Source organism: Nematostella vectensis, chromosome 7 (assembly GCF_932526225.1).
Source record: "Nematostella vectensis chromosome 7, jaNemVect1.1, whole genome shotgun sequence".
Taxonomy (NCBI): Eukaryota; Metazoa; Cnidaria; class Anthozoa; order Actiniaria; family Edwardsiidae; genus Nematostella; species Nematostella vectensis.
The window spans coordinates 1,205,007-1,229,758 of record NC_064040.1 but is presented as its reverse complement, the minus strand read 5'-3'; the positions used below and the strand labels follow the sequence as shown (position 1 = coordinate 1,229,758).

General features: G+C 45.7%; 4 protein-coding genes across 8 annotated transcripts; 2 read left to right on the top strand and 2 right to left on the bottom strand.

Annotated features, from left to right (window-relative positions):
- Positions 1–126: 126 nt before the first annotated feature.
- LOC5511923 (N-acetylglucosamine-1-phosphotransferase subunits alpha/beta) lies at positions 127–5,788 on the top strand. Its single transcript, XM_032381347.2, has 2 exons — positions 127–3,347; positions 4,111–5,788. Exons 1-2 carry the CDS (start codon positions 221–223, stop codon positions 4,806–4,808), a joined length of 3,825 nt encoding a protein of 1,274 aa, XP_032237238.2. The 5' UTR covers positions 127–220; the 3' UTR covers positions 4,809–5,788.
- On the bottom strand, positions 5,580–7,892 carry LOC125568428. 4 transcript variants are annotated; one of them, XM_048730746.1, is made up of 2 exons: positions 6,506–7,892; positions 5,580–6,415 (listed from the first exon to the last, which is right to left on the bottom strand). In XM_048730746.1, exons 1-2 carry the CDS (start codon positions 7,890–7,892, stop codon positions 5,988–5,990), a joined length of 1,815 nt encoding a protein of 604 aa, XP_048586703.1. In that variant the 3' UTR covers positions 5,580–5,987. The 4 variants fall into 4 exon arrangements, with proteins under 4 accessions (XP_048586703.1, XP_048586705.1, XP_048586704.1 ...); XM_048730748.1 differs by having other exon boundaries at positions 5,580–6,794; positions 6,930–7,892; XM_048730747.1 differs by having other exon boundaries at positions 5,580–6,955; positions 7,091–7,892.
- On the bottom strand, positions 5,580–15,691 carry LOC116609885 (uncharacterized protein DDB_G0290685). Its single transcript, XM_048730749.1, has 4 exons — positions 15,475–15,691; positions 13,598–13,875; positions 9,977–10,075; positions 5,580–8,416 (listed from the first exon to the last, which is right to left on the bottom strand). Exons 1-4 carry the CDS (start codon positions 15,554–15,556, stop codon positions 8,093–8,095), a joined length of 783 nt encoding a protein of 260 aa, XP_048586706.1. The 5' UTR covers positions 15,557–15,691; the 3' UTR covers positions 5,580–8,092.
- A 1,278-nt stretch (positions 15,692–16,969) lies between these two features.
- LOC5502444 (Golgi-associated plant pathogenesis-related protein 1-like) lies at positions 16,970–24,447 on the top strand. Of its 2 annotated transcripts, none has more exons than XM_048730621.1 (5): positions 16,970–17,211; positions 21,300–21,425; positions 22,209–22,334; positions 22,609–23,011; positions 24,173–24,447. In XM_048730621.1, exons 2-5 carry the CDS (start codon positions 21,380–21,382, stop codon positions 24,402–24,404), a joined length of 807 nt encoding a protein of 268 aa, XP_048586578.1. In that variant the 5' UTR covers positions 16,970–17,211; positions 21,300–21,379; the 3' UTR covers positions 24,405–24,447. The 2 variants fall into 2 exon arrangements, with proteins under 2 accessions (XP_048586578.1, XP_048586577.1); XM_048730620.1 differs by lacking the exon at positions 16,970–17,211 and adding an exon at positions 18,539–18,661.
- The last annotated feature ends 305 nt before the right edge of the window (positions 24,448–24,752 follow it).

The window sequence follows — 24,752 nt, the reverse complement described above, 5'->3', positions numbered from 1 at the left end:
TGCTGTAAATAAAATAATCCCACTTTGTTTTTTTTTAAACTATTATTGTGTGTTTTGTTTTTATACTTTGTCTGTTTTGGGATACCTGTGGAAAGGAAGAGTAACTGAACAGCGGACTCCCCCATGGTCTTATGATTAACACGTGTCGTAATGGCGGACGGACAGAGCTCAAGACGTCATATCAACATCTTATCCACGCTTTTCTTATGACAGAACGACTATGGCGTTATACCGCACACTCTGCAAACTACTGCAGCGCCAGACCTACACTTGTCTCTCGTCGCGTTACGGAATTTGGCTTTGTATCGGTGGTGTTCTGTTAACTCTCATTTCCGCCTTCCAATTCGGGGAGGTGTTGGTGGAATGGAGCATGCAGAAGTATTCAAACACCTTTAACGTGTACCATGATAACGTGGGCGGGATGTCCTTCCAGTCTCGCCTTTGCTTGCCTGTACCTATTGATATTGTCTATACATGGGTCAATGGCAGTGATCCGAAATTAATAGCTGATTTGGAGAAACTAAAGTTAGAATTAGAACTCCAGCAAAACAGTACTAAAAGTGAATCTTTACTTAATACTGCAAAGGATAACACTTCAAAGGATAAGTCCGTGAATCTTAACAAGAAGACAACTTTATCCAAACGGGAAGCAAAATCAAGGACTAAACAAATTGATTTATCAAAACATTGTCATTTCGCTAATTGTGTATATGGGAAAGTTATTATTTTGGATACTCTTCAAGAGAAATATATTACATTGGAAAATGCAAAACAACTTCATCCATCATTTGGAAGCATCTACAGCATACAAAATGCCACTGTCTTGAAATCTCATGACCACGAGAAAGTGAGGGTGGTATATTTTCGTAATGTTGATGATGTGATGCAAGCTTCCAGAGCCAGTGTGAAGTGGAACAACAAAGAACACACCCCTCATCTTGGTTACCTCACGACCGAGTCATCAGGGACAAAAACAGTTAAATCAGAAACAGAGCTTCTAGTAACAGCATTCAAGGCTTACACGGACTTAGCAAAGCTCCAAGATGTTTTATCTGACAAATTTGGTAATGAGCTCTTAGACATTGCATATCACTCTGACAAACATGTCGCTGTTTTATATTTCTCTTGTCGTGAGGCAGCTAAAAGGGCTCTGGGTTATTTTGAAAGAAACTTCACTGTTGATGGACGTAGCTTGAAATTCTCAGAGGCTTTTATTATCTGGTCGCTTCCTACGACCAACAATCCACAGAAAGAGTCTATATACAGTGATGGAGATAGGGCAGAGATCTCTGCTAACAGGTTTGCTGATAACCAGGAGCTTAAATACTCTCTACGCTCTGTTGAGAAATATACCCCATGGGTACGAAACATTTATATTGTAACAAACGGGCAGATCCCATCTTGGCTTGATCTGGATAACCCTAGGGTTAAGATTATCACCCATGAAGAGATCTTTATGAATAAAAGTCACCTTCCTACGTTTAGTTCTCCAGCTATTGAAAGCAATATTTTCAGAATTCCAGGCTTGTCTAAAAAATTCATTTACATGAATGATGATGTCATGTTTGGTGATGCAGTCTGGCCGGATGACTTCTATACTCATGCTAACGGCCAGAAGTTCTACATGACATGGCCTGTTCCTAACTGCAATGATGGCTGCCCGGCATCTTGGATCAATGATAAGTACTGCGACAAGGCATGTAACGTCTCTGAATGCGATTGGGATGGCGGTGATTGCATAGGTGTAAAGAGAGGAGGTTCACAGTTCCAAAGTTGGAGTTACCAGCAGTCACGTTTTAATTTGGATTTTTGTCACACTGGTTGTGCAGATACCTGGGTAGGGGATCGTTATTGTGACGCAGCCTGTAACACACACTCTTGTGGCTTTGACGCAGGGGACTGTGGGGTAGCAAGTTTCCATCAGCTTCATTCAGAAACCCTGCATCGCAATAACCAAGAATTCATCCTTCCGAATGGCATTAAGTCTGTGTACTTCAACATGTCTAAGATTTTCTCTGGAAAGATAACTGATGCTGACCATAACAAGGAGAGAGTCATAAGAACAGCGATTGTTGCACAGAAGCACAAGCTTCTCACTTTGACATTTCGTGGAAATTTCAGTCAAACGCTTGTTATTTTTAGAGTTGCTGGTTTTGCTGATATTAATGATACAAATAAAGTTGAGGTTACATTTAATGTTACAGTAGATACGCAACATGAGGCGACAACCACCACACCTCCAACAAGAGCGCCAGTTACATCATCTGATAATCAGACAACTCTTGTCCCTACAGTTCCTAAGCCAGAGTTTCTCCCACCTACAATTTACCCAGTCATAATTAATGACAATGATAGAGCTATAAATTACTGGCAGATACCAAATTCAACATTACCAAGGCCAACATGGATTGCACTTTCTCAAGAGGAATACAAAGTACCAACTATTGCAAATGGCACAGTGTTACCTGATGATGTGCAGAAAAAGCTCTCTCAGCTAACCGAGGAGTTCAAGAGTGGCTATTTGACAGAGAAGGGATATAACAGAAAAAAAAATAAGATTTTGAAGAAATTCTTAAACACTCCTCAAATCATGGAGCATAACAACACAAACATATCACATTACAATAGACCAAACCAAACAATGACTTACAACACCCATCACCTAATGTCACACAACACCCGTCACCTGATGTCACACAAGACCCGTCACCTGATGTCAGTGCTGGACTGGCAGGAGGTGGAACCCCACTCCTCTCATTTCCAGTTCACAACACTTGCAGATTCCCCAAGATCTCTTGATCAGCCTACAGAAGATGAGCGCTTTCTGGCGGACTGGATAGCAGACTCCAAGCAAAAGCAGTTGAGACAGCACCATGACATGCAGAATGACCTCAAGAAATGGAGAACACGCTATGGAGACTGGGACCCACAATTGCGCTCAGCCGAGACTAGTTTCTTCCCCTGGGAACGAAAAGGCACATTTGAAAGATTCCAGAAGCTACAAGAGATGCTGGGGCAAAGCAAAAGTTACTTGACTAAAGAAGGCCCCAGGCGCAAACTTCTTGACACTTTTGCAGACTCACTTCTCCATGTGCATCGTATTTATAACCGTAAGTTTGGATACGTGGCTCGTAAAGTCCCTGCCCACATGCCCCATATGATTGACGTGGGTGTTATGAGTGAGTTGCAGGAACTTTTTGCAGACGAGTTTGAAGCCACCTCCTCTCACAAGCTTAGAAGCTCAAACGATATGCAGTTTGCGTTTTCATACATGTACTATGTTATGGGCAAGAAGGCAAGTCTGAATCTCACTGAGCTGTTTGAGGAACTGGACAGCGATCACTCAGGTAAAGATGCCCCACATTCATTCCCACGTCCCACTTCACACTGCTCTCCATGATACCGCATCCATCCCCCTTACAAATACACTGTTTCGTGACCCCTTACAAATACACTGTTTCCTGAGCATCAAATGCTTCCCCCCTACACAGTAAGCTCCTGTGTGCCTGGGACCAGGGTAGGTCTTGTGAGGGCCTGGGACCAGGGTATGTCTTGTGAGGGCCTGGGACTAGGGTACGTCTTGTGAGGGCCTGGGACTAGGGTACATCTTGTGAGGGCCTGGGACCAGGGTACGTCTTGTGAGGGCCTGGGACCAGGGTATGTCTTGTGAGGGCCTGGGACCAGGGTAGGTCTTGTGTGTGGGCCTGGGACCAGGGTAGGTCTTGTGTGTGGGCCTGGGACCAGGGTAGGTCTTGTGAGGGCCTGGGACCAGGGTATGTCTTGTGAGGGCCTGGGACCAGGGTATGTCTTGTGAGGGCCTGGGACCAGGGTAGGTCTTGTGTGGGCCTGGGACCAGGGTACGTCTTGTGAGGGCCTGGGACCAGGGTAGGTCTTGTGTGTGGGCCTGGGACCAGGGTAGGTCTTGTGAGGGCCTGGGACCAGGGTAGGTCTTGTGAGGGCCTGGGACCAGGGTATGTCTTGTGTGGGCCTGGGACCAGGGTATGTCTTGTGAGGGCCTGGGACCAAGTTAGCTTGTGTGTTGGTCTACGACCTCGTGTGAGGGCTTGGTACCAGTGTAGCTCACATTAACACGTTTATGTCTTGTTCTAGGCGCTCTCTCGGACCGTGAATTGAGAACTTTGGCAACGAGACTTTACCCACTCCCTCTCGACCTTGGCGTCATCAGGAGCCTGGAGAAGACTCTTATCAACTGCTCACGTGATTTAAACTACACTGCTCCCCACGCTACCTGGGAAAATTACTATGATCCCACGTTGCCTCTGGTCACCGAGTCTCTGCTTCGAGCATGCACGCCTATCATGGAAATACTGCTAAACGACACGAAGAAGACTTTGAATAAATACAAGTTTGAGACAACGAATGATGAGGATATCGCTTTCAAGATGATTCGAGATAATGTCACAGTTGTGTTGAACCAAATGGACGGCATACGCGCCAAAAGGAGAAAGTTCATCTGCTTGAATGACAACCTGGATCACGACTCCGACACGCACCTCGCCAAGGCACTGCTAGTGGACTTGTACGAGTCATTGTTTCCTATCCCCTCGCAGTTCGAGCTGAAGCAGGGTTACCGGAACAGATTTCTGTACATGGACGGGTTGCGTGCGCATCAAAGAGAGGTAGCGGCATCGCGGTATAGAGCTCATTCCCTCGTAGCTTGTGGTGTGCTTGTGGTTTTTCTGGTGCTTTTCCGTAGGAAAATAGTCATGTTGGTCTCGAGACTCTGTCCGCTAAGAAGAAGGCAGATATTTGCTGTGGGACAAACTACAAGATTACACAGTGTTTAATAGGTGACTTGCACTCGGGAATCATATGACTTTTAAGTGGCAAATTCAAGTCAAAATAAACACAGAAATGGTGCGGTTGTGGCCATCAAGCCAGAGACCGACTAAGAAATCTTTTAATGAAGATAGCCTTTGTTGTATAGAGAGTTTCTGGGAGATTCGTAAGTGCTGAATAAGCTGCCTTTTGGTCGCACTCACGTGTTTGCCATCCAAAAATTTACGTTATTTCTTAATACAAGTCATCTATTTTCTTTTTTACCCGGTCACATCATTCTGCACTTCACACAAACTGTAAGTATTCGGGTTATTTTAAGGTGTCACGTTTCAGCCTCTTAATGATTATCCTTATCCTACGGCTCCATAGGATTAGACGTCTTTTAATACCAAAAATCTTATCAAGCTAATACTTGGCTTACTTCGGTAGGTTTTGCAACTTAGGATTTTTTTTTATGTAATGCAGTATCGCATTCTAATTTGAGTCCCGTGAAGGAAAGGCTTCATGGCTTGCTTCAGTAGCAAATATAGCGTAATGCAGCATCGCATTATCGTCTTTTGTTTGAATCCCATGAAAGAAAAATATAGAAATATTGCAATGTGTATTTAATAGGGCTTGTAATTCGTAAAAATAAATTATTAAAAAAAAAGAAAGAAAAATTAAACACAATCACAGGGCATGTGTGATGAAGAAAACCATAAAAACGAAGACAATCAAGCCAATACATCCACGATAAAGCACATACTAGTCTTTGAACAACAGGCAGTAAATCTTGAAAATATCACAAACTATTTTATTTTAAGTAATTGGTTTTATTACTATACACAGAAACATTCAGTAATCGCCTAAAACGCCCTTATACATCAGCGGGTTAAATTTTAATTTAGAAAAAATCTGATTAGCAACTGAAATGCAATCCCACAACAACTAAGACAAAGTGTACTTAATCAAATAATCGAAAACGATAAATAAAATATGACCATGACTACGGCCTGGAGTTACCCAAGATCAATATCAGCACAGGGAACTGATTTCCCCAACCCCCTCCCCCCCCCAAAAAAAAATAAAATAAAATAAACCAACACCCCTCTATCTTGGTTTTGGTAGTTCTAAGTGCTATGTAGAACTCTCATGAATATTAGAGGGGGCATACCATGGAAACATAGACGAAACGTTTCTCAGGGAATTCAAGAAGAAATGCGGGTGCCTAACTCAATGCCTGCCCAAAAGTTTATCTTCCTGGCCATGCTAATTCCTAGCCAAAAATTAGTAACCATTATCTTCCTGGTCATGCTAATTCCTAGCCAAAAATTAGTAACCATTATCTTCCTCACCATGCTAATTCCTAGCCAAAAATTAGTAACCATTATCTTCCTCGCCATGCTAATTCCTAGCCAAAAATAAGTAACCATTATCTTCCTCGCCATGCTAATTCCTAGCCAAAAATTAGTAACCATTATCTTCCTGGCCATGCTAATTCCTAGCCAAAAATTAGTAACCATTATCTTCCTCACCATGCTAATTCCTAGCCAAAAATTAGTAACCATTATCTTCGTGGTCATGCTAATTCCTAGGCAAAAATTAGTAACCATTATCTTCCTCACCATGCTAATTCCTAGACAAAAATTAGTAACCATTATCTTCCTGGCCATGCTAATTCCTAGCCAAAAATTAGTAACCATTATCTTGCTGGTCATGCTAATTCCTAGCCAAAAATTAGTAACCATTATCTTCCTGGTCATGCAAATTCCTAGCCAAAAATTAGTAACCATTATCTTCCTCACCATGCTAATTTCTAGCCAAAAATTAGTAACCATTATCTTCCTCACCCTGCTAATTCCTAGGCAAAAATTAGTAACCATTATCTTCCTCACCATGCTAATTCCTAGCCAAAAATTAGTAACCATTATCTTCCTGGCCATGCTAATTCCTAGCCAAAAATTAGTAACCATTATCTTGCTGGTCATGCTAATTCCTAGCCAAAAATTAGTAACCATTATCTTCCTGGTCATGCAAATTCCTAGCCAAAAATTAGTAACCATTATCTTCCTCACCATGCTAATTTCTAGCCAAAAATTAGTAACCATTATCTTCCTCACCATGCTAATTCCTAGCCAAAAATTAGTAACCATTATCTTCCTCACCATGCTAATTCCTAGCCAAAAATTAGTAATCATTGTCTTCCTGGTCATGCTAATTCCTGGCCAAAAATTAGTAACCATTATCTTCCTGGTCATGCTAATTCCTAGCCAAAAATTAGTAACCATTATCTTCCCGGTCATGCTAATTCCTAGCCAAAAATTAGTAACCATTATCTTCCTGGTCATGCTAAATCCTAGCCAAAAATTAGTAACCATTATCTTCCTCGCCATGCTAATTCCTAGCCAAAAATTAGTAACCATTATCTTCCTGGTCATGCTAATTCCTAGCCAAAAATTAGTAACCATTATCTTCCTGGTCATGCTAATTCCTAGCCAAAAATTAGTAACCATTATCTTCCTGGTCATGCTAATTCCTAGCCAAAAATTAGTAACCATTATCTTACTCACCATGCTAATTCCTAGCCAAAAATTAGTAACCATTATCTTCCTGGTCATGCTAATTCCTAGCCAAAAATTAGTAACCATTATCTTCCTGGTCATGCTAATTCCTAGCCAAAAATTAGTAACCATTATCTTCCTCACCATGCTAATTCCTAGCCAAAAATTAGTAACCATTATCTTCCTGGTCATGCTAATTCCTAGCCAAAAATTAGTAACCATTATCTTCCTCGCCATGCTAATTTCTAGCCAAAAATTAGTAACCATTATCTTCCTGGTCATGCTAATTCCTAGCCAAAAATTAGTAACCATTATCTTCCTGACCATGCTAATTCCTAGCCAAAAATTAGTAACCATTATCTTCCTCACCATGCTAATTCCTAGCCAAAAATTAGTAACCATTATCTTCCTCATCATGCTAATTCCTAGCCAAAAATTAGTAACCATTATCTTCCTGGTCATGCTAATTCCTGGCCAAAAATTAGTAACCATTATCTTCCTCACCATGCTAATTCCTGGACAAAAGTTAGTAATCGCTATAGTACTAGTCATACTTATTCCTGGAAAAAAAGTTAGTAATCACTATAGTATTAGTCATATTAATTCCTGTCCAAAAGTTAGTGATCACTATAGTACTGGTCATACTAATTCCTTGCCAAAAGTTAGTGATCGCTATAGTACTCGTCATACTTATTCCTTGCCAAAAGTTAGTGATCACTATAGTACTGGTCATGCTAACTCCTGGACAAAAGTTAGTAATCACTATCTTCCTGGTCATTACCATCTTCCCCAGTGTCCTGATAATGTTCGCTGATCTCATCCTCACGTGATTTCCCTTCTAGTTTGGCATCCTCATCCTTAGCGTCTGCATCACCTTCATTATCCTTCTCTACTGATCTGCTCTCACGCTTAGAAGCCTTGTTTTCAGCATCATTATTCTCGTTCTCGTCCTCAGCCCCCTCTGATTGGCCTCTTACAATGGCCACATCAGCTGGTTCATTCATCTTAACGTCAGCCTCCTTACTAGAGTCAGCTTTGTCCTCAGCCTTCTGCTCTCTTTGATCGATAGGGGACTTCTGCAGAGAATCACCATTGAGATCTAACATAAACGTAGTGCCTTGAAGTACTGGGGCAAAGTAGACAGGGAGAACACTGGGGGGGGGGGGGGGGGCACAGCCACACCCCTACTAGTTATTTCCTTCTAATAAAAAAAAAAACTGGGTGGAGGCCTCTCTGACCCCTATTGATGCAACGGCACTGTCTAAGCCTGGGAACTAGATCCTCTCATATCTAAGGGTTAGAAAAAGAGATAGAGTTGGAATCAATAAAAGGGTTCGTTGTTGTAGAAAATAACAAATAACATGTTTTTGTATAGTGCATATTGGTATTGCAAAACATGGGCTTCGCATGTGACTCAGCTCATCAAAACTGCTACTGCATGCTCCTACCTGTGTATCATGACCACCTATCAGCTCATCAAAACTGCTACTTCATGCTCTTACCTGTGTATCATGACCACCTATCAGCTCATCAAAACTGCTACTGCATTCTCTTACCTGTGTATCATGACCACCTATCAGCGCATCAAATCTGCTACTGCATACTCTTACCTGTGTATCATGACCACCTATCAGCTCATCAAAACCGATACTGCATGCTCTTACCTGTGTATCATGACCACCTATCAGCGCATCAAATCTGCTACTGCATGCTCTTACCTGTGTATCATGACCACCTATCAGCGCATCAAATCTGCTACTGCATGCTCTTACCTGTGTATCATGACCACCTATCAGCTCATCAAAACTGCTACTGTATGCTCCTACCTGTGTATCATGACCAACTATCAGCTCATCAGAACTGCTACTGCATGCTCTTACCTGTGTATCATGACCAACTATCAGCTCATCAAAACTGCTACTGCATACTCTTACCTGTGTATCATGACCACCTATCAGCTCATCAAAACCGCTACTGTATGCTCTTACCTGTACATCATGACCACCAATAAGCTCATCAAAACCGATACTGCATGCTCTTACCTGTTTATTGCGACCACCTATCAGCTCATCAAAACTGCTACTGCATGCTCTTACCTGTGTATCATGACCACCAATAAGCTCATCAAAACCGATACTGCATGCTCTTACCTGTGTATCATGACCACCAATAAGCTCATCAAAACCGATACTGCATGCTCTTACCTGTGTATCATGACCACCAATAAGCTCATCAAAACCGATACTGCATGCTCTTACCTGTGTATCATGACCACCAATAAGCTCATCAAAACCGATACTGCATGCTCTTACCTGTGTATCATGACCACCAATAAGCTCATCAAAACCGATACTGCATGCTCTTACCTGTGTATCATGACCACCAATAAGCTCATCAAAACTGCTACTGCATGCTCTTACCTGTGTATCATGACCACCTATCAGCTCATCAAAACTGCTACTGCATGCTCTTACCTGTGTATCATGACCACCTATCCGCTCATCAAAAAAGCTATCGCATGCACTTCCCTGTGTATCATGACCACCTATCAGCTCACCAAAACTGCTTGTGTGTGCTCTTACCTGTTTATTGTGACCACCTAGCAGGTAATCAAAACTGCTTGTGTGTGCTCTTACCTGTTTATCTTGACCACCTAGCAGATCATCAAAACTGTTACTGAGACGGTCAATATCATCCTGGACTTTTTTGTTTGCACGCTTAGCTTCAGCAATCTCCTGTAGGTTGATAAAAAAGCAGTTTATCACAGGTGTAAGAAAATCAAAATAAAACTTTTTCAATAATAAACCTGTCTAGGATTGGCGGGGGAGGTGGGTGGATCCAAGAGGGAGAGGGGGATGGATCCAGGAGGGAGAGGGGGATGGATCCAGGAGGGAGAGGGGGATGGATCCAGGAGGGAGAGGCAAATGGATCCAGGAGGGAGAGGCGGGATCCATGAGGGAGAGGGGGATGGATCCAGGAGGGAGAGGGGGATGGATCCAGGAGGGAGAGGGGATGGATCCAGGAGGGAGAGGGGGATGGATCCAGGAGGGAGAGGGGGATGGATCCAGGAGGGAGAGGGGGATGGATCCAGGAGGGAGAGACAAATGGATCCAGGAGGGAGAGGCGAATGGATCCAGGAGGGAGAGGAGGATGGATCAAGGAGGGAGAGGGGGGTGGATCCAGGAGGGAGAGGGGGATGGATCAAGGAGGGAGAGGAGGATGGATCAAGGAGGGACAGGGGGATGGATCAAGGAGGGAGAGGGGGATGGATCCAGGAGGGCGAGGGGGATGGATTCATGAGGGAGAGGGGGATGAATCCATGAGGGAGAGGGGGATGGATCAAGGCGGGAGAGGCAGAAGGATCCAGGAGGGAGAGGGGATGGATCCATGAGGGAGAGGGGGATGGATCCAGGAGGGAGAGGGGGATGGATCCAGGAGGGAGAGGGGGATGGATCCAGGAGGGAGAGGGGGATGGATCCATGAGGGAGAGGGGGATGGATCCATGAGGGAGAGGGGGATGGATCCAGGAGGGAGAGGGGGATGGATCTAGGAGGGAGAGGGGGATGGATCCAGGAGGAAGAGGGGGATGGATCCATGAGGGAGAGGGGGATGGATGCATGAGGGAGAGGGGGATGGATCCATGAGGGAGAGGGGGATGGATCCAGGAGGGAGAGGGGGATGGATCCATGAGGGAGAGGGGGATGGATCCAGGAGGGAGAGGGGGATGGATCCAGGGGGGAGAGGGGGATGGATCTATGAGGGAAAGGCGGATGGATCCAAGAGGGAGAGGGGGGTGGATCCATGAGGGAGAGGAGGATGGATCAAGGAGGGAGAGGGGGATGGATCCAGGAGGGAGAGGCAAATGGATCCAGGAGGGAGAGGGGGATGGATCCATGAGGGAGAGGGGGGTGGATCCATGAGGGAGAGGGGGATGGATCCAGGAGGGAGAGGGGAATGGATCCAGGAGGGAGAGGGGGATGGATCCAGGAGGGAGAGGGGGATGGATCCAGGAGGAAGAGGGGGATGGATCCATGAGGGAGAGGGGGATGGATCCATGAGGGAGAGGGGGATGGATCCATGAGGGAGAGGGGGATGGATCCAGGAGGGAGAGGGGGATGGATCCAGGAGGGAGAGGGGGATGGATCCAGGAGGGAGAGGGGGATGGATCCAGGAGGGAGAGGGGGATGGATCCAGGAGGGAGAGGGGGATGGATCCAGGAGGGAGAGGTGGATGGATCCAGGAGGGAGAGGTGGATGGATCCAGGAGGGAGAGGGGGGTGGATTCATGAGGGAGAGGAGGATGGATCAAGGAGGGAGAGGGGGGTGGATCCAGGAGGGAGAGGGGGATGGATCAAGGAGGGAGAGGAGGATGGATCAAGGAGGGACAGGTGGATGGATCAAGGAGGGTAAGGGGGATGGATCCAGGAGGGAGAGGGGGATGGATCCAGGAGGGAGAGGGGGATGGATCCAGGAGGGAGAGGGGGGTGGATCCATGAGGGAGAGGAGGATGGATCCAGGAGGGAGAGGGGAATGGATCCAGGAGGGAGAGGCAAATGGATCCAGGAGGGAGAGGGGGATGGATCCATGAGGGAGAGGGGGGTGGATCTATGAGGGAGAGGGGGATGGATCCAGGAGGGAGAGGGGAATGGATCCATGAGGGAGAGGGGGATGGATCCATGAGGGAGAGGGGGATGGATCCATGAGGGAGAGGGGGATGGATCCAGGAGGGAGAGGGGGATGGATCCAGGAGGGAGAGGGGGATGGATCCAGGAGGGAGAGGGGGATGGATCTATGAGGGAAAGGCGGATGGATCCAAGAGGGAGAGGGTGGTGGATCCATGAGGGAGAGGAGGATGGATCAAGGAGGGAGAGGGGAATGGATCCAGGAGGGAGAGGCAAATGGATCCAGGAGGGAGAGGGGGATGGATCCATGAGGGAGAGGGGGGTGGATCCATGAGGGAGAGGGGGATGGATCCAGGAGGGAGAGGGGAATGGATCCAGGAGGGAGAGGGGGGATGGATCCAGGAGGGAGAGGGGGATGGATCCAGGAGGAAGAGGGGGATGGATCCATGAGGGAGAGGGGGATGGATCCAGGAGGGAGAGGGGGATGGATCCATGAGGGAGAGGGGGATGGATCCAGGAGGGAGAGGGGGATGGACCCAGGAGGGAGAGGGGGGTGGACCCCGGAGGGAGAGGGGGATGGATCCATGAGGGAGAGGCGGATGGATCCATGAGAGAGAGGGGGATGGATCCAGGAGGGAGAGGGGGATGGATCCAGGAGGGAGAGGCAGATGGATCCAGGAGGGAGAGGGGGATGGATCCAGGAGGGAGAGGGGAATGGATCCAGGAGGGAGAGGGGGTGGATCCAGGAGGGAGAGGGGGATAGATCAAGGAGGGAGAGGAGGATGGATCAAGGAGGGACAGGGGGATGGATCAAGGAGGGACAGGGGGGTGGATCCATGAGGGAGAGGGGGGTGGATCCAGGAGGGAGAGGGGGATGGATCCAGGAGGGCGAGGGGGATGGATCCATGAGGGAGAGGCGGATGGATCCATGAGAGAGAGGGGGATGGATCCAGGAGGGAGAGGCAGATGGATCCATGAGGGAGAGGGGGATGGATCAAGGAGGGAGAGGGGAATGGATCCAGGAGGGAGAGGGGGACGGATCCAGGAGGGAGAAGGGGATGGATCCAGGAGGGAGAGGCGGATGGATCCATGAGGGAGAGGCGGATGGATCCAGGAGGGAGAGGGGGGGTGGATCCATGAGGGGGGGTGGATCCATGAGGGAAAGGGGGATGGATCCAGGAGGGAGAGGCGGATGGATCCAGGAGGGAAAGGGGGATGGATCCATGAGGGAGAGGGGGATGGATCCACGAGAGAGAGGGGGGTGGATCCAGGAGGGAGAGGGGGATGGATCCATGAGGGAGAGGGGGATTGACCCAGGAGGGAGAGGGGGATGGATCCAAGAGGGAGAGGGGGGTGGATCCATGAGGGAGAGGAGGATGGATCCACGAGAGAGAGGGGGGTGGATCCAGGAGGGAGAGGCGGATAGATCCAGGAGGGAGAGGGGGGTGGATCCAGAAGGAAGAGGAGGATGGATTGGGTAGCTATCTTCCAACCATTCTCATGAATAACTGGGTACATTTTTAGTCTACCCACCATTTTCTAACTTGTCAACCTATTTTCAGGAGGGCTATTTTCCGACAAGGAGGGCTTGGGGTGGTGCTAAAAATTGCAGGGTTAGTAACTTGCTTGTCATTACCTTGTCAAGCTCAGCATAAGTTTCTTGACTGTCAAGTGAATTATCAGGTTTAGCTGCTGGTGAATCCTTTTGTTCACTAATGTGAACAACTCCATTCTCCTCGTCATCTTCATCATGGTTGGTTTCTTGGTTCTCGTCTTTACTCTCTGTTAGACCGTCTTCATCTAGTGACTTGTTTCCCTCTTCATCCTCTTCATTCTCATCTAAGTCACTTGTCTTTTCATCACCAGCATTTTCTTCACTCAGCTCTTGGTTTTCTGCATCACTTTGTTTTGGACCTAATGGTAAGTATATCCAATATAAGGTAAGTATAAGGTAAGTATATCTAATATGCATTCATATAGGGTGAGTAATAACAATTTTTTATCTGAGACAGGTTGTTTTTAGAACTTCAAGCAATTTGTGAAAGCAGTGGCCCAAATTCTTTTCATATAGGTATTTAAGCTGTTATCGCCCTGTGTAACAATTTAAATGGAAACCCAAGAAAATGAAATTTAAAACATTACAGAAACATTGCACTTAGCCTTAAAATGATTTTCAGGCAATTCTATACACATTTCTATAATCATTTATCGAGTAAAAATTCACTGAAGAATCAACAAAAAACATTGAAGTTTTAGAATTCAGCCTCCTCTGACTAGGGAAAATTAGTCAGAAAGTTAGAGACCATCAGCCATTGTGTATGACTGGACTTGTGTATGACTGGACTTGTGTATGACTTGACTTGTGTATGACTGGACTTGTGTATGACTGGACTTGTGTATGACTGGACTTGTGTATGACTGGACTTGTGTATGACTGGACTTGTGTATGACTGGACTTGTGTATGACTTGACTTGTGTATGACTGGACTTGTGTATGACTGGACTTGTGTATGCCTGGACTTGTGTATGCCTGGACTTAGGCCTGTAACCAGGGGGAGTCCTGGGGGTCCAGATGAAATATATCACTCGGCTTGAAGGCCCAGATCGGGGGGAAAAGGGCTGGGATTATGTGACGTTTAGGGTCGATAAAAAGATATGAAGGAGGTTTTCAATGACTCCTCAATTTACACAGCATGCTAATTAATCATCAAAGTATTCGGTCAGCGATCTAAAAAAAATGTAGGTGGGGATTGGAGACACATTTTTATTGTTGCAGCGCCGAATGAAGTGGTAGCTCTCTAAGATGGCGAGGCAGGCATCATCAACGTTTTAAGAAAGAAATCTCGGGATCTAAAAAACTATTCAATCGGTTTTGGCATCAATTCTTAGAATATAGGTATCAAGTAAAGAACTAGACAAGTGAATTGTCAAATTTGCCTCCCTGGACAAAGTTTTGGTGGTCTAAATAATACGGGTTAATATTGTATACATTAAACATAAAAAATCAACAGTGTTCATTTTCTAAAAAAACGCTCATGTGAAAATTGTTCAAAATCGCCCTGCAATTGGAAAACAATAGTATCTTCAAGCTCCATGGATTTATTTCATTGAAACTTGCGATCTGGAAGCAGCATTATTGGCATTAGAATAGGTAGGGTGACGGCATATCTTGGAAAGACCCAGCCCTACTTTCAAAAAAATTCAGAATATATAAACTTTCTTTCTTCCTTGGTAATGTAGTGTATTTATATCTACAAATCAGTGCAATGCCCCCGTGTAGCAAAAGCGCAAAGTGGAGAGGTGTCGAACTTCTGGTACTGAGTAAGTCGCCTTAATTTGTTTCATTTTCAAGGAAGTAACTCATCATGTAAGACCATTTTGAAATCTTTTGGCTTAGTAGGTTCTTATATTTTGGGTTATTTAAATCCAAAATTTCTGCCTATAGGTTCTTTAATCGCTAGGTTGTTACACGCGAGTTTTTACTGTAGTGACAATAGTGAATTTGTCGCTAACCTTTGATGCTTGCTCCACTCGCGACACGACTCAAACACAAACCAAAAACCAGAAGAAACGGTAACGAGACGACCAGTTTCATGATTTGAGTGGGAAAAGACGATCAAGTGGCAGATTACTGTGTTTTCAGAGTCGTAACAGAAGAAAACTGAATAACTGTTTTGTTTTTGTGACAAACAAAATTCACCACACGCGAGTCTTCGGTCAGTGTGGTCAGCAGTCGTGTTAAAAAAAGTAACCGCGCGTTTGAAGAATATAAGGGATACCCAGAGAAATGAACCACTTTTCTACAAGAAATGAACTAGCCTACTTGTAGGCTTTGATAGTTTTTCCCGGCACCCCGAAAACACGATGTTCGCATACCATGGCCGTGTTTTCGTGCCGGAAAAACTATCAAAGCCTACAAGTAGGCTAGAAATGAACGTACCACCAATTACCCAGTACCCAATTATAATGAGATGGACCAACCTCGTTCCCAGAGACCACGTACCTTTGTGCCAAGGGCAAGGTAACAAGGCTCTGGGATAATCAATTACGAGGAGATGGAATGCAAGTGAGATAGAAGAGATTGTTTTGTTTTGGTCCTGGAAGAATGTTTACTAGAAACTAGATAGATAGAAACTTTATTTATATGTGTTAGTTTTAGAGAAAGTATATTTTAATTTCTTGATTGTCAGCAAAGTTTGATCAATATTATTATTAGAAGTTTCCAGAATTCGGAAACTACAGGAAGTCACGTCAGTAAAACGCCTACATGACCGTAAATATTCCTGCTAAGAAATACGCAATCCGCTCTATATTTCCGCGATGCCCCACGTCTTACGTATCACGTGGATTAGGACACGTCCCAAACAGGGATATATATATTCAACCCCTAAATTCCCCATTCACCCCCTCTAGTGCCAAAATTATGTCTCCATTCACCCCCTCTAGTGCCAAAATTATGTCCCCATTCACCCCCTCTAGTGCCAAAATTATGACCCCATTCACCCCCTCTAGTGCCAAAATTATTTCCCCATTCACCCCCTCTAGTGCAAAAATTATGAGCCCATTCACCCCTCTATTGCCAAAATTATGACCCCATTCACCCCCTCTAGTGCCAAAATTATGTCCCCATTCACCCCATCTACTGCCAAAATTATGTCCCCATTCACCCCCTCTAGTGCCAAAATTATGACCCCATTCACCCCCTCTAGTGCCAAAATTATGACCCCATTCACCACCTCTAGTGATCCTATTACCCATTAAGCTCCCCTTCCCTCCCCTAAAAAGGATAGCAACATAACGTAATAAGCCCCGTGTCAAGAGACCGAAAAAGAAATAAGCCCCCGATCCTTCGCATTAATAATTCCTATTCAATATTATGTGCGGTAATTAGGCTTATAGAAAGTGCTAAGGATGCCCCCCCCCCATGAGAACCAATGAGCATTGGATTTCATGTTTGTTCCTAGGAAATTGGTTCCTAGGAAATTGGTGAGAACAAAAGAAGTCATGTGCACGTGCGACTAAACAATAAAGGAAAATGGCTAGCGACGACTGCCAACAGACCTTGGTCACAGCGTGCTGTGCATGATGACGACATCACTACATTACTATAACAACACACTTATTCCCAAGAGACGAAAGCGCGATAAAGACCACGATATTTTTCACTACTAAATCTCAGCGAGCTGTGCGTGGCGTAACCGACTAAGACAGGCCTGGGATCCTGGTTATTGCCTCCCCATTAATGCGCAGGTACCTCAGGTTCCTTTGTGTTGTACAGATTGCTAGATAGCGGTGCTTGGGGCCGAAATCTCCAGCTTAGCCGTAAAGCTTTAGCTGCCATACGGTGTTTCAGCGCATGTCTGGAAGTATGGTCTACTTTTTCTTTTCATTTCATCTGATGTAGATGAGGTTCGATTCTGCTCGGTCAATGGACTTTTTCTTTCCTTTTTTTCTTCGTGTTTTTGTTTTCTCACTTTATACAGCTTAATTTTTTATGGCTATACTTTTTATGCCTTTGTTTAAAGGGGCTATCCCTTCTCGGTTTAATATTCAGACCCGTATGTGTGTGTTAGGGGGGGGGGGGGGGGGCAAAGGGTGCATTTGAAGGTATAGGGAAAATAGAACACAAATGTAGTCTAGTGATTTTTGCGTATACCCACCCAGTAGCTAAGATGAGAACATGACAAGAAAGAGAAATTTGCTGGCCTGCGTTCTGAGGGGGGCGAATCTAGGATTATTTTGTTTGTTTTCCCATAATTCTTTGCGCCTTGCCATCAACTTTTGTCGACTGGATACTTCTGTTTTCTATCCTCTTATAAGCATCACTATTAATGGATACTTCTGTTTCCTATCCTCTTATAAGCATCACTATTAATGGATACTTCTGTTTCCTATCCTCTTACAAGCATTACTATTGCTGTATCCGGAGGCATGTCATTTAGGTTTATTTTTTCTAGATAATCCCCAGCCAGATCCACAAAATAATATATTATTCGCATGCTGATAATTTCTTGACAGAGAAAGCCAATTATTTAAAGTTCTTGACACTGTGTTCCATCTGATCAAATTCAACAGTTCTTTTGGATGTAGAATTAGATAAATAAACCAAGGTAAGCTGAACAAACTTATTAGGTTTAGCCGTCAAAAAGATTACGAAATTTTCTCATGTTTTTCTTGCCTGTCCTTCACTCAATCAGTTGACTTTCTGAATCATTGGATCCAGTTTATACACTGTATAATTTGTTATACACTTTTTTCTAAGATGAAAAAAAGAGGACCATCAAATGCATCGGATTGTATAAATTTCGTACACTAAAATAAACAATATTATATAAATAGCTTCAAAAGCCGTCGACCTGTTGACGGAGGCTAATTGACCAAAAATGCCCAAAATAACGCCTTAAAGTACCAATTTTATGAAGGATATATATATGTATATCCTGTAAACCCCTCATGCCCAAGTCCGGGTAGTAGCCCGGGTAGTAGCCCGGGTAGTAGACTCCTTCCCCACGAAGAAGTCCCTATAAACTGTCAATAATTCCATCTGACAGTTTCTGAACACCTGCCTGCCATCGCCCACACGTGCGATGTAGATCGCATTCTTCTCTCTTAAAGCGAAGGCAAGAAGGTATGGGCCACACAGAGACTTTGGTTGTGTTCTTGTTGATGTCTGCAGGGCTTGTGAATTCCCAAAGTAACGGTAAGGGCTGCGGGTTGCCAGGGTTGTGAATTCCCAAAGTAACGGTAAGGGCGGCGGGTTGCCAGGGTTGTGAATTCCCAAAGTAACGGTAAGGGCGGCGGGTTGCCAGGCTTGTGAATTATCAAAGTAACGGTAAGGGCGGCGGGTTGCCAGGGTTGTGAATTCCCAAAGTAACGGTAAAGGCGGCGGGTTGCCAGGGTTGTGAATTCCCAAAGTAACGGTAAGGGCGGCGGGTATTCAGGCTTGTGAATTCCCAAAGTAACGGTAAGGGCGGCGGGTTGCCAGGGTTGTGAATTCCTAAAGTAACGGTAAGGGCGGCGGGTATTCAGGCTTGTGAATTCCCAAAGTAACGGTAAGGGCTGCGGGTTGCCAGGGTTGAAAAATACTTATTCATTTAGCGCATTAAAACATTGAAATTAAACATTAATTAAAATTCATTACAGTGAGGACACAGAAAGCGAGCCATGCTTAACAACTTTGTCCAATCAGATCCGGCTCGTTAACATTTTGAAAAAAAATTTCAGCCAATGAGAAACCCCAGACGTTGTTTTTTTGACCTCGTACGTGTAGACGACCGTGGGAAACACGGACCTGTTCGTTTCTCATTGGCTGAACATTTTGTTTTCAAAATGTTCACGGTTTTGAAGCCGAATCTGATCGGTGAAAATTGTTCAGGATGGCCCGCTTTTTGTGTCCTCACTGCAAAATTAAGAAACATTAAAATGTTTCTTAAAGAATCACAAACGCACCCCTCCCCTATAATTTTTTAAACATCAATACCTGCACATCCCTTCCCCCTTCAGTAAATCCTTGCTACGCGCTGGGTCGTATTAGCCACTCGCTTAAAATGTAACTAAACTTCCAGTTGAGGATGATGGTAAATTTGTTCCCGGTGAAAATTCTCACATTGACATTATAACTTCTTCTACTTATAGTTTCTAGCTGTAAGGATTTCTTTCCTGATATGTGAAGAATCTAAGCTAGTATAGGCCGAAATCAGCCGTGTAGGCAGGATTTTCCAAAGGAGGGGTGGGGGAGGCAAATGACTCTTTCTAACACCTTGTCTTTCATATCAACGAATCTTTTTCGGTTAATTCCGTACTAGGGAATTACAAAACATTTCCTGGATAGTTCCAAGCATTAATGTATTTTTGGCTGCAAGTAGTGAGAGCCTGGGCTCTCACCCGTGGCCAAGCCCTTGCAAATAACAGTAAGCAACAAAACCCTGAAGGACCTCATCTACTTTTTATCTTTAGCGGAGTGTTAGGGTACAACTTGGGCAACATTTGCAGGGGCATAGCCAGGGGGGTGGCCGAGGGGGCCCGGTCCCCCCTTCTAGCAACCAAAAATACAGTAAATGTATAAAACATCATCTAAAATACAGGAGAAAAATGCATTGAAGGGGCCTTTTGGGCCCCCTCCTGTTAAAATCCTGGCTACGCCGCTGATTTGTCACCCTTCATCGGTTTATTTTCCTTAGGCGGGTGATAGGGTACAACGTTGACAACATTTGTCACCCTTCATCTGTCCTTTTCCCTCAGGCGGGTGTTAGGGTACAACGTGGACAACATTTGTCACCCTTCATCTGTCCATTTCCCTTAGGCGGGTGATAGGGTATAACGTGGAAAACATGTGTCACCCTTCATCTGTCCATTTCCCTTAGGCGGGTGATAGGGTACAACGTGGACAACATTTGTCACCCTTCATCTGTCTATTTTCCTTAGGCGGGTGATAGGGTACAACGTTGACAACATTTGTCACCCTTCATCTGTCCTTTTCCCTCAGGCGGGTGTTAGGGTACAACGTGGACAACATTTGTCACCCTTCATCTGTCCATTTCCCTTAGGCGGGTGATAGGGTACAACGTGGACAACATTTGTCATCCTTCATCTGTCCATTTCCCTTAAGCGGGTGATAGGGTACAACGTGGACAACATTTGTCATCCTTCATCTGTCCATTTCCCTTAGGCGGGTGATAGGGTACAACGTGGACAACATTTGTCATCCTTCATCTGTCCATTTCCCTTAGGCGGGTGATAGGGTACAACGTGGACAACATTTGTCATCCTTCATCTGTCCATTTCCCTTAGGCGGGTGATAGGGTACAACGTGGACAACATTTGTCATCCTTCATCTGTCCATTTCCCTTAGGCGGGTGATAGGGTACAACGTGGACAACATTTGTCACCCTTCATCTGTCTATTTTCCTTAGGCGGGTGATAGGGTACAACGTTGACAACATTTGTCACCCTTCATCTGTCCTTTTCCCTCAGGCGGGTGTTAGGGTACAACGTGGAAAACATGTGTCACCCTTCATCTGTCCATTTCCCTTAGGCGGGTGATAGGGTACAACGTGGACAACATTTGTCACCCTTCATCTGTCCATTTCCCTTAAGCGGGTGATAGGGTACAACGTGGACAACATTTGTCATCCTTAATCTGTCCATTTCCCTTAGGCGGGTGATAGGGTACAACGTGGACAACATTTGTCACCCTCCATCTGTTTATTTTCCTTAGGCGGGTGTTAGGGTACAACGTGGACAACATTTGTCACCCTTCATCTGTTTATTTCCCTTAGGCGGGTGTAAGGGTACAACGTGGACAACATTTGTCGCTTTATCTTTCTATTTCCCTTTAGCTGGGTGCAAGGATGCTGTTGACTCCAACTGGTGCCGTCACTACAGCGGTCAGGGCTACTGCTTAAAGTGGCCGGACTACATGAAAGCCCACTGCAAGAAGACCTGCAACATGTGCCCATCTCTTGGTAAATGTTAGACCCTAAGTGACCCTTGAGAACATTTAAGTCCTAAAGGACTTTAAGTGACCCTAAAGGACCATAAGTGACCCTAGGTGGCCCTAAAGGACCATAAGTGATCCTAGGTGGCCCTAAAGGACCATAAGTGACCCTAGGTGGCCCTAAAGGACCATAAGTGACCCTAGGTGGCCCTAAAGGACCATAAGTGATCCTAGGTGGCCCTAAAGGACCATAAGTGATCCTAGGTGGCCCTACAGGACCATAAGTGACCCTAGGTGGCCCTACAGGACCATAAGTGACCCTAAAGGACCATAAGTGACCCTAGGTGGCCCTAAAGGACCATAAGTGACCCTAGGTGGCCCTAAAGGACCATAAGTGACCCTAGGTGGCCCTAAAGGACCATAAGTGACCCTAGGTGGCCCTAAGTGAAGGAACACTGCCACTAGAAGACTTGAAACATGTGGCCATCTTTAAATGAATATAGCTGTTGTGGCTCGAACCAAGTTTAAAACAAGGACCATTTATTATCTGGCAATTCTTTTATCGCTCTTCCTTAAGCTGAAACGCTAGTCTTGATGATTTTATAAATCCACCACTTTTTGAAAACTCTTTTTATCTAACTCACACGTTCAATTCCTAATTAGGACACTTCATACCGTATTTTGAATACAACCCTATGGTTTTTTATGGGAACCCCTGGACTTCATATAAATTAATCTTGTTTGGTCAAATTCCAAAGTCGTGATTGATTGTTGCTTCTTGCGGTCCATATATATTCTAATTTATTTCCAGGAATTTGTAAAGATGACAAGGTTATTTGTGCATCATGGGCCGCTCAAGGGGAGTGCTCAAGAAACAAGAAATTCATGTCCACCCACTGCCAAGTCAGCTGTGAACTTTGCAGCCAATGGAGCACGGGTAAATCTGTAAATATCTGATAATGACGATAAATATTTAATCAATAGTTAGACACAGGTTATAGAGTCTCGGTCAGCGGACATGTTTTTATCCTAGCGAAAACCTACTGTGGGAGTGCAGAAATTTTCATGCGCTTATATGGTTAAGTTGTTCCGAGCTAATATATAGAAAATAGTTGAAAGACTTCTGTTATCCTACATTTAGCGGTGATATGGTTAAGCTGTTCCGAGCTAATAGAAGATAGCTTGAAAGACTTCTGTTATCCTTCATTTAGCGGTGTGTGAAGACTCAAACAGATACTGCACCAAGTGGAGCAGGGCGGGGTACTGCCAGAGTATCCCTTCGTACATGAAGCACTATTGCGCCAAGAGCTGCAGATCCTGTGGAGGTGGGGGAGCGTCGGTTTCTTTACCTCCGCCAGGCCCAGTCATCTCATCGCCACCTGACTTTGCGGTGGACGCATTGAATCGCCATAACTTTTACCGCCGAATACACAACGCACCGGCAATGACGCTTGACGCAGACCTTTCCAAGGCCGCGACGGCCTGGGCCGAGAAGATGGCAAAACTAGGGCGCTTGAAGTCATCCACGATGTCCGAGAGAGACTGGAAAGGCGAAAATCTGGGCATTCGATGCGATAGCACACAGGGTGACGGGTCAAGAGTGGTGGACTGCTGGTAAGAGAATCACACGTCGGCTTGGTGACCAGGCATGTAGGCCGCCGGGGGACATTAGTTGTGGACTGCTGGTAAGAGAGTCACACGTCGGCTTGGTAAGCAGGCCAAGGGTAAAAAGAGTTGGGGGGGGGGGGCAGGAGTGGTGGACAGCTGGTAAGAGAATCACTCTTCGACTTGGTAACCAGGCATGTAGGCCACCGGGGGACATTAGTGGTGGACTGAAGGTAAGAGAGTCACACGTCGGCTTGGTAACCAGGCATGTAGGCCACGGGGGGACATTAGTGGTGGACTGAAGGTAAGAGAGTCACACGTCGGCTTGGTAACCAGGCATGTAGGCCACCGGGGGACATTAGTGGTGGACTGAAGGTAAGAGAGTCACACGTCGGCTTGGTAACCAGGCATGTAGGCCACGGGGGGACATTAGTTTTGGACAGCTGGTAAGAGAATCACATGTCGGCTTGGTGACCAGGCATGTAGGCCACGGGGAGACATTTGTGGTGGACAGCTGGTAAGAGAATCACACGTCGGCTTGGTAACCAGGCATGTAGGCCACGGGGGGACATTAGTTTTGGACAGCTGGTAAGAGAATCACACTTCGGCTTGGTAACCAGGCATGTAGGCCACGGGCGGACATTAGTTTTGGACAGCTGGTAAGAGAGTCACTCGTCGGCTTGGTAACCAGGCATGTAGGCCACGGGGGGACATTAGTGGTGGACTGAAGGTAAGAGAGTCACACGTCGGCTTGGTAACCAGGCATGTAGGCCACGGGCGGACATTAGTTTTGGACAGCTGGTAAGAGAGTCACTCGTCGGCTTGGTAACCAGACATGTAGGCCACGGGGGGACATTAGTGGTGGACTGCTGGTAAGAGAGTCACACGTCGGCTTGGTAACCAGGCATGTAGGCCACGGGCGGACATTAGTTTTGGACAGCTGGTAAGAGAGTCACTCGTCGGCTTGGTAACCAGACATGTAGGCCACGGGGGGACATTAGTGGTGGACTGCTGGTAAGACAATCACACGTCGGCTTGGTAACCAGGCCAAGGGTAGAGAGAGTTGGGGGGGGGGGCAGGAGTGGTAGACAGCTGGAAAAAGATGCAAAAATGCTTTGTAACCAGACCCGTTGGATGATTTATGACGCTTGTGTCTCCTTTACGTGATAGGTATAAATCAGTGTGCAAGTACGACTTCACTGAAGGTAGTATGTCCACCTTCTCTCAAGTCGTGTGGAAGACGAGCACTAGGCTGGGCGTAGGGAGGGCCAAGGGAGTCTGGATGAACTATCAATGCACTTTTTGGGTAGGGCGCTACTATCACCATGGCAACGAAATCGGAGCATACCAGCAGAATGTGTCCAAAGGCAGCTTTGACAAAAAGAAATTCTGCAAGAAGTGATGTAGACTATAAGGTCATACAATAAAAATAAGATACTACTGTCTCATATGTGATAAAATATTTTCTATGGTGGCGACTGAAGAGGAGAATGTACATTTGAGCAGCCCCTTCCCAGCCCTAGCATCCGTCTGTCTGTCTGCCCGTATGCCTCTCTGTCTGTTTCTCCGTCTGCCTGTATGTCTCTCTGTCTGCCTGTATGTCTCTCTGTCTGCCTGTGTGTCTCTCCGTCTGCCTGTATGTCTCTCCGTCTGCCTGTATGTCCCTCTGTCTGCCTGTGTGTCTCTCTGTCTGCCTGTATGTCTCTCCGTCTGCCTGTATGTCTCTCCATCTGCCTGTATGTCTCTCTGT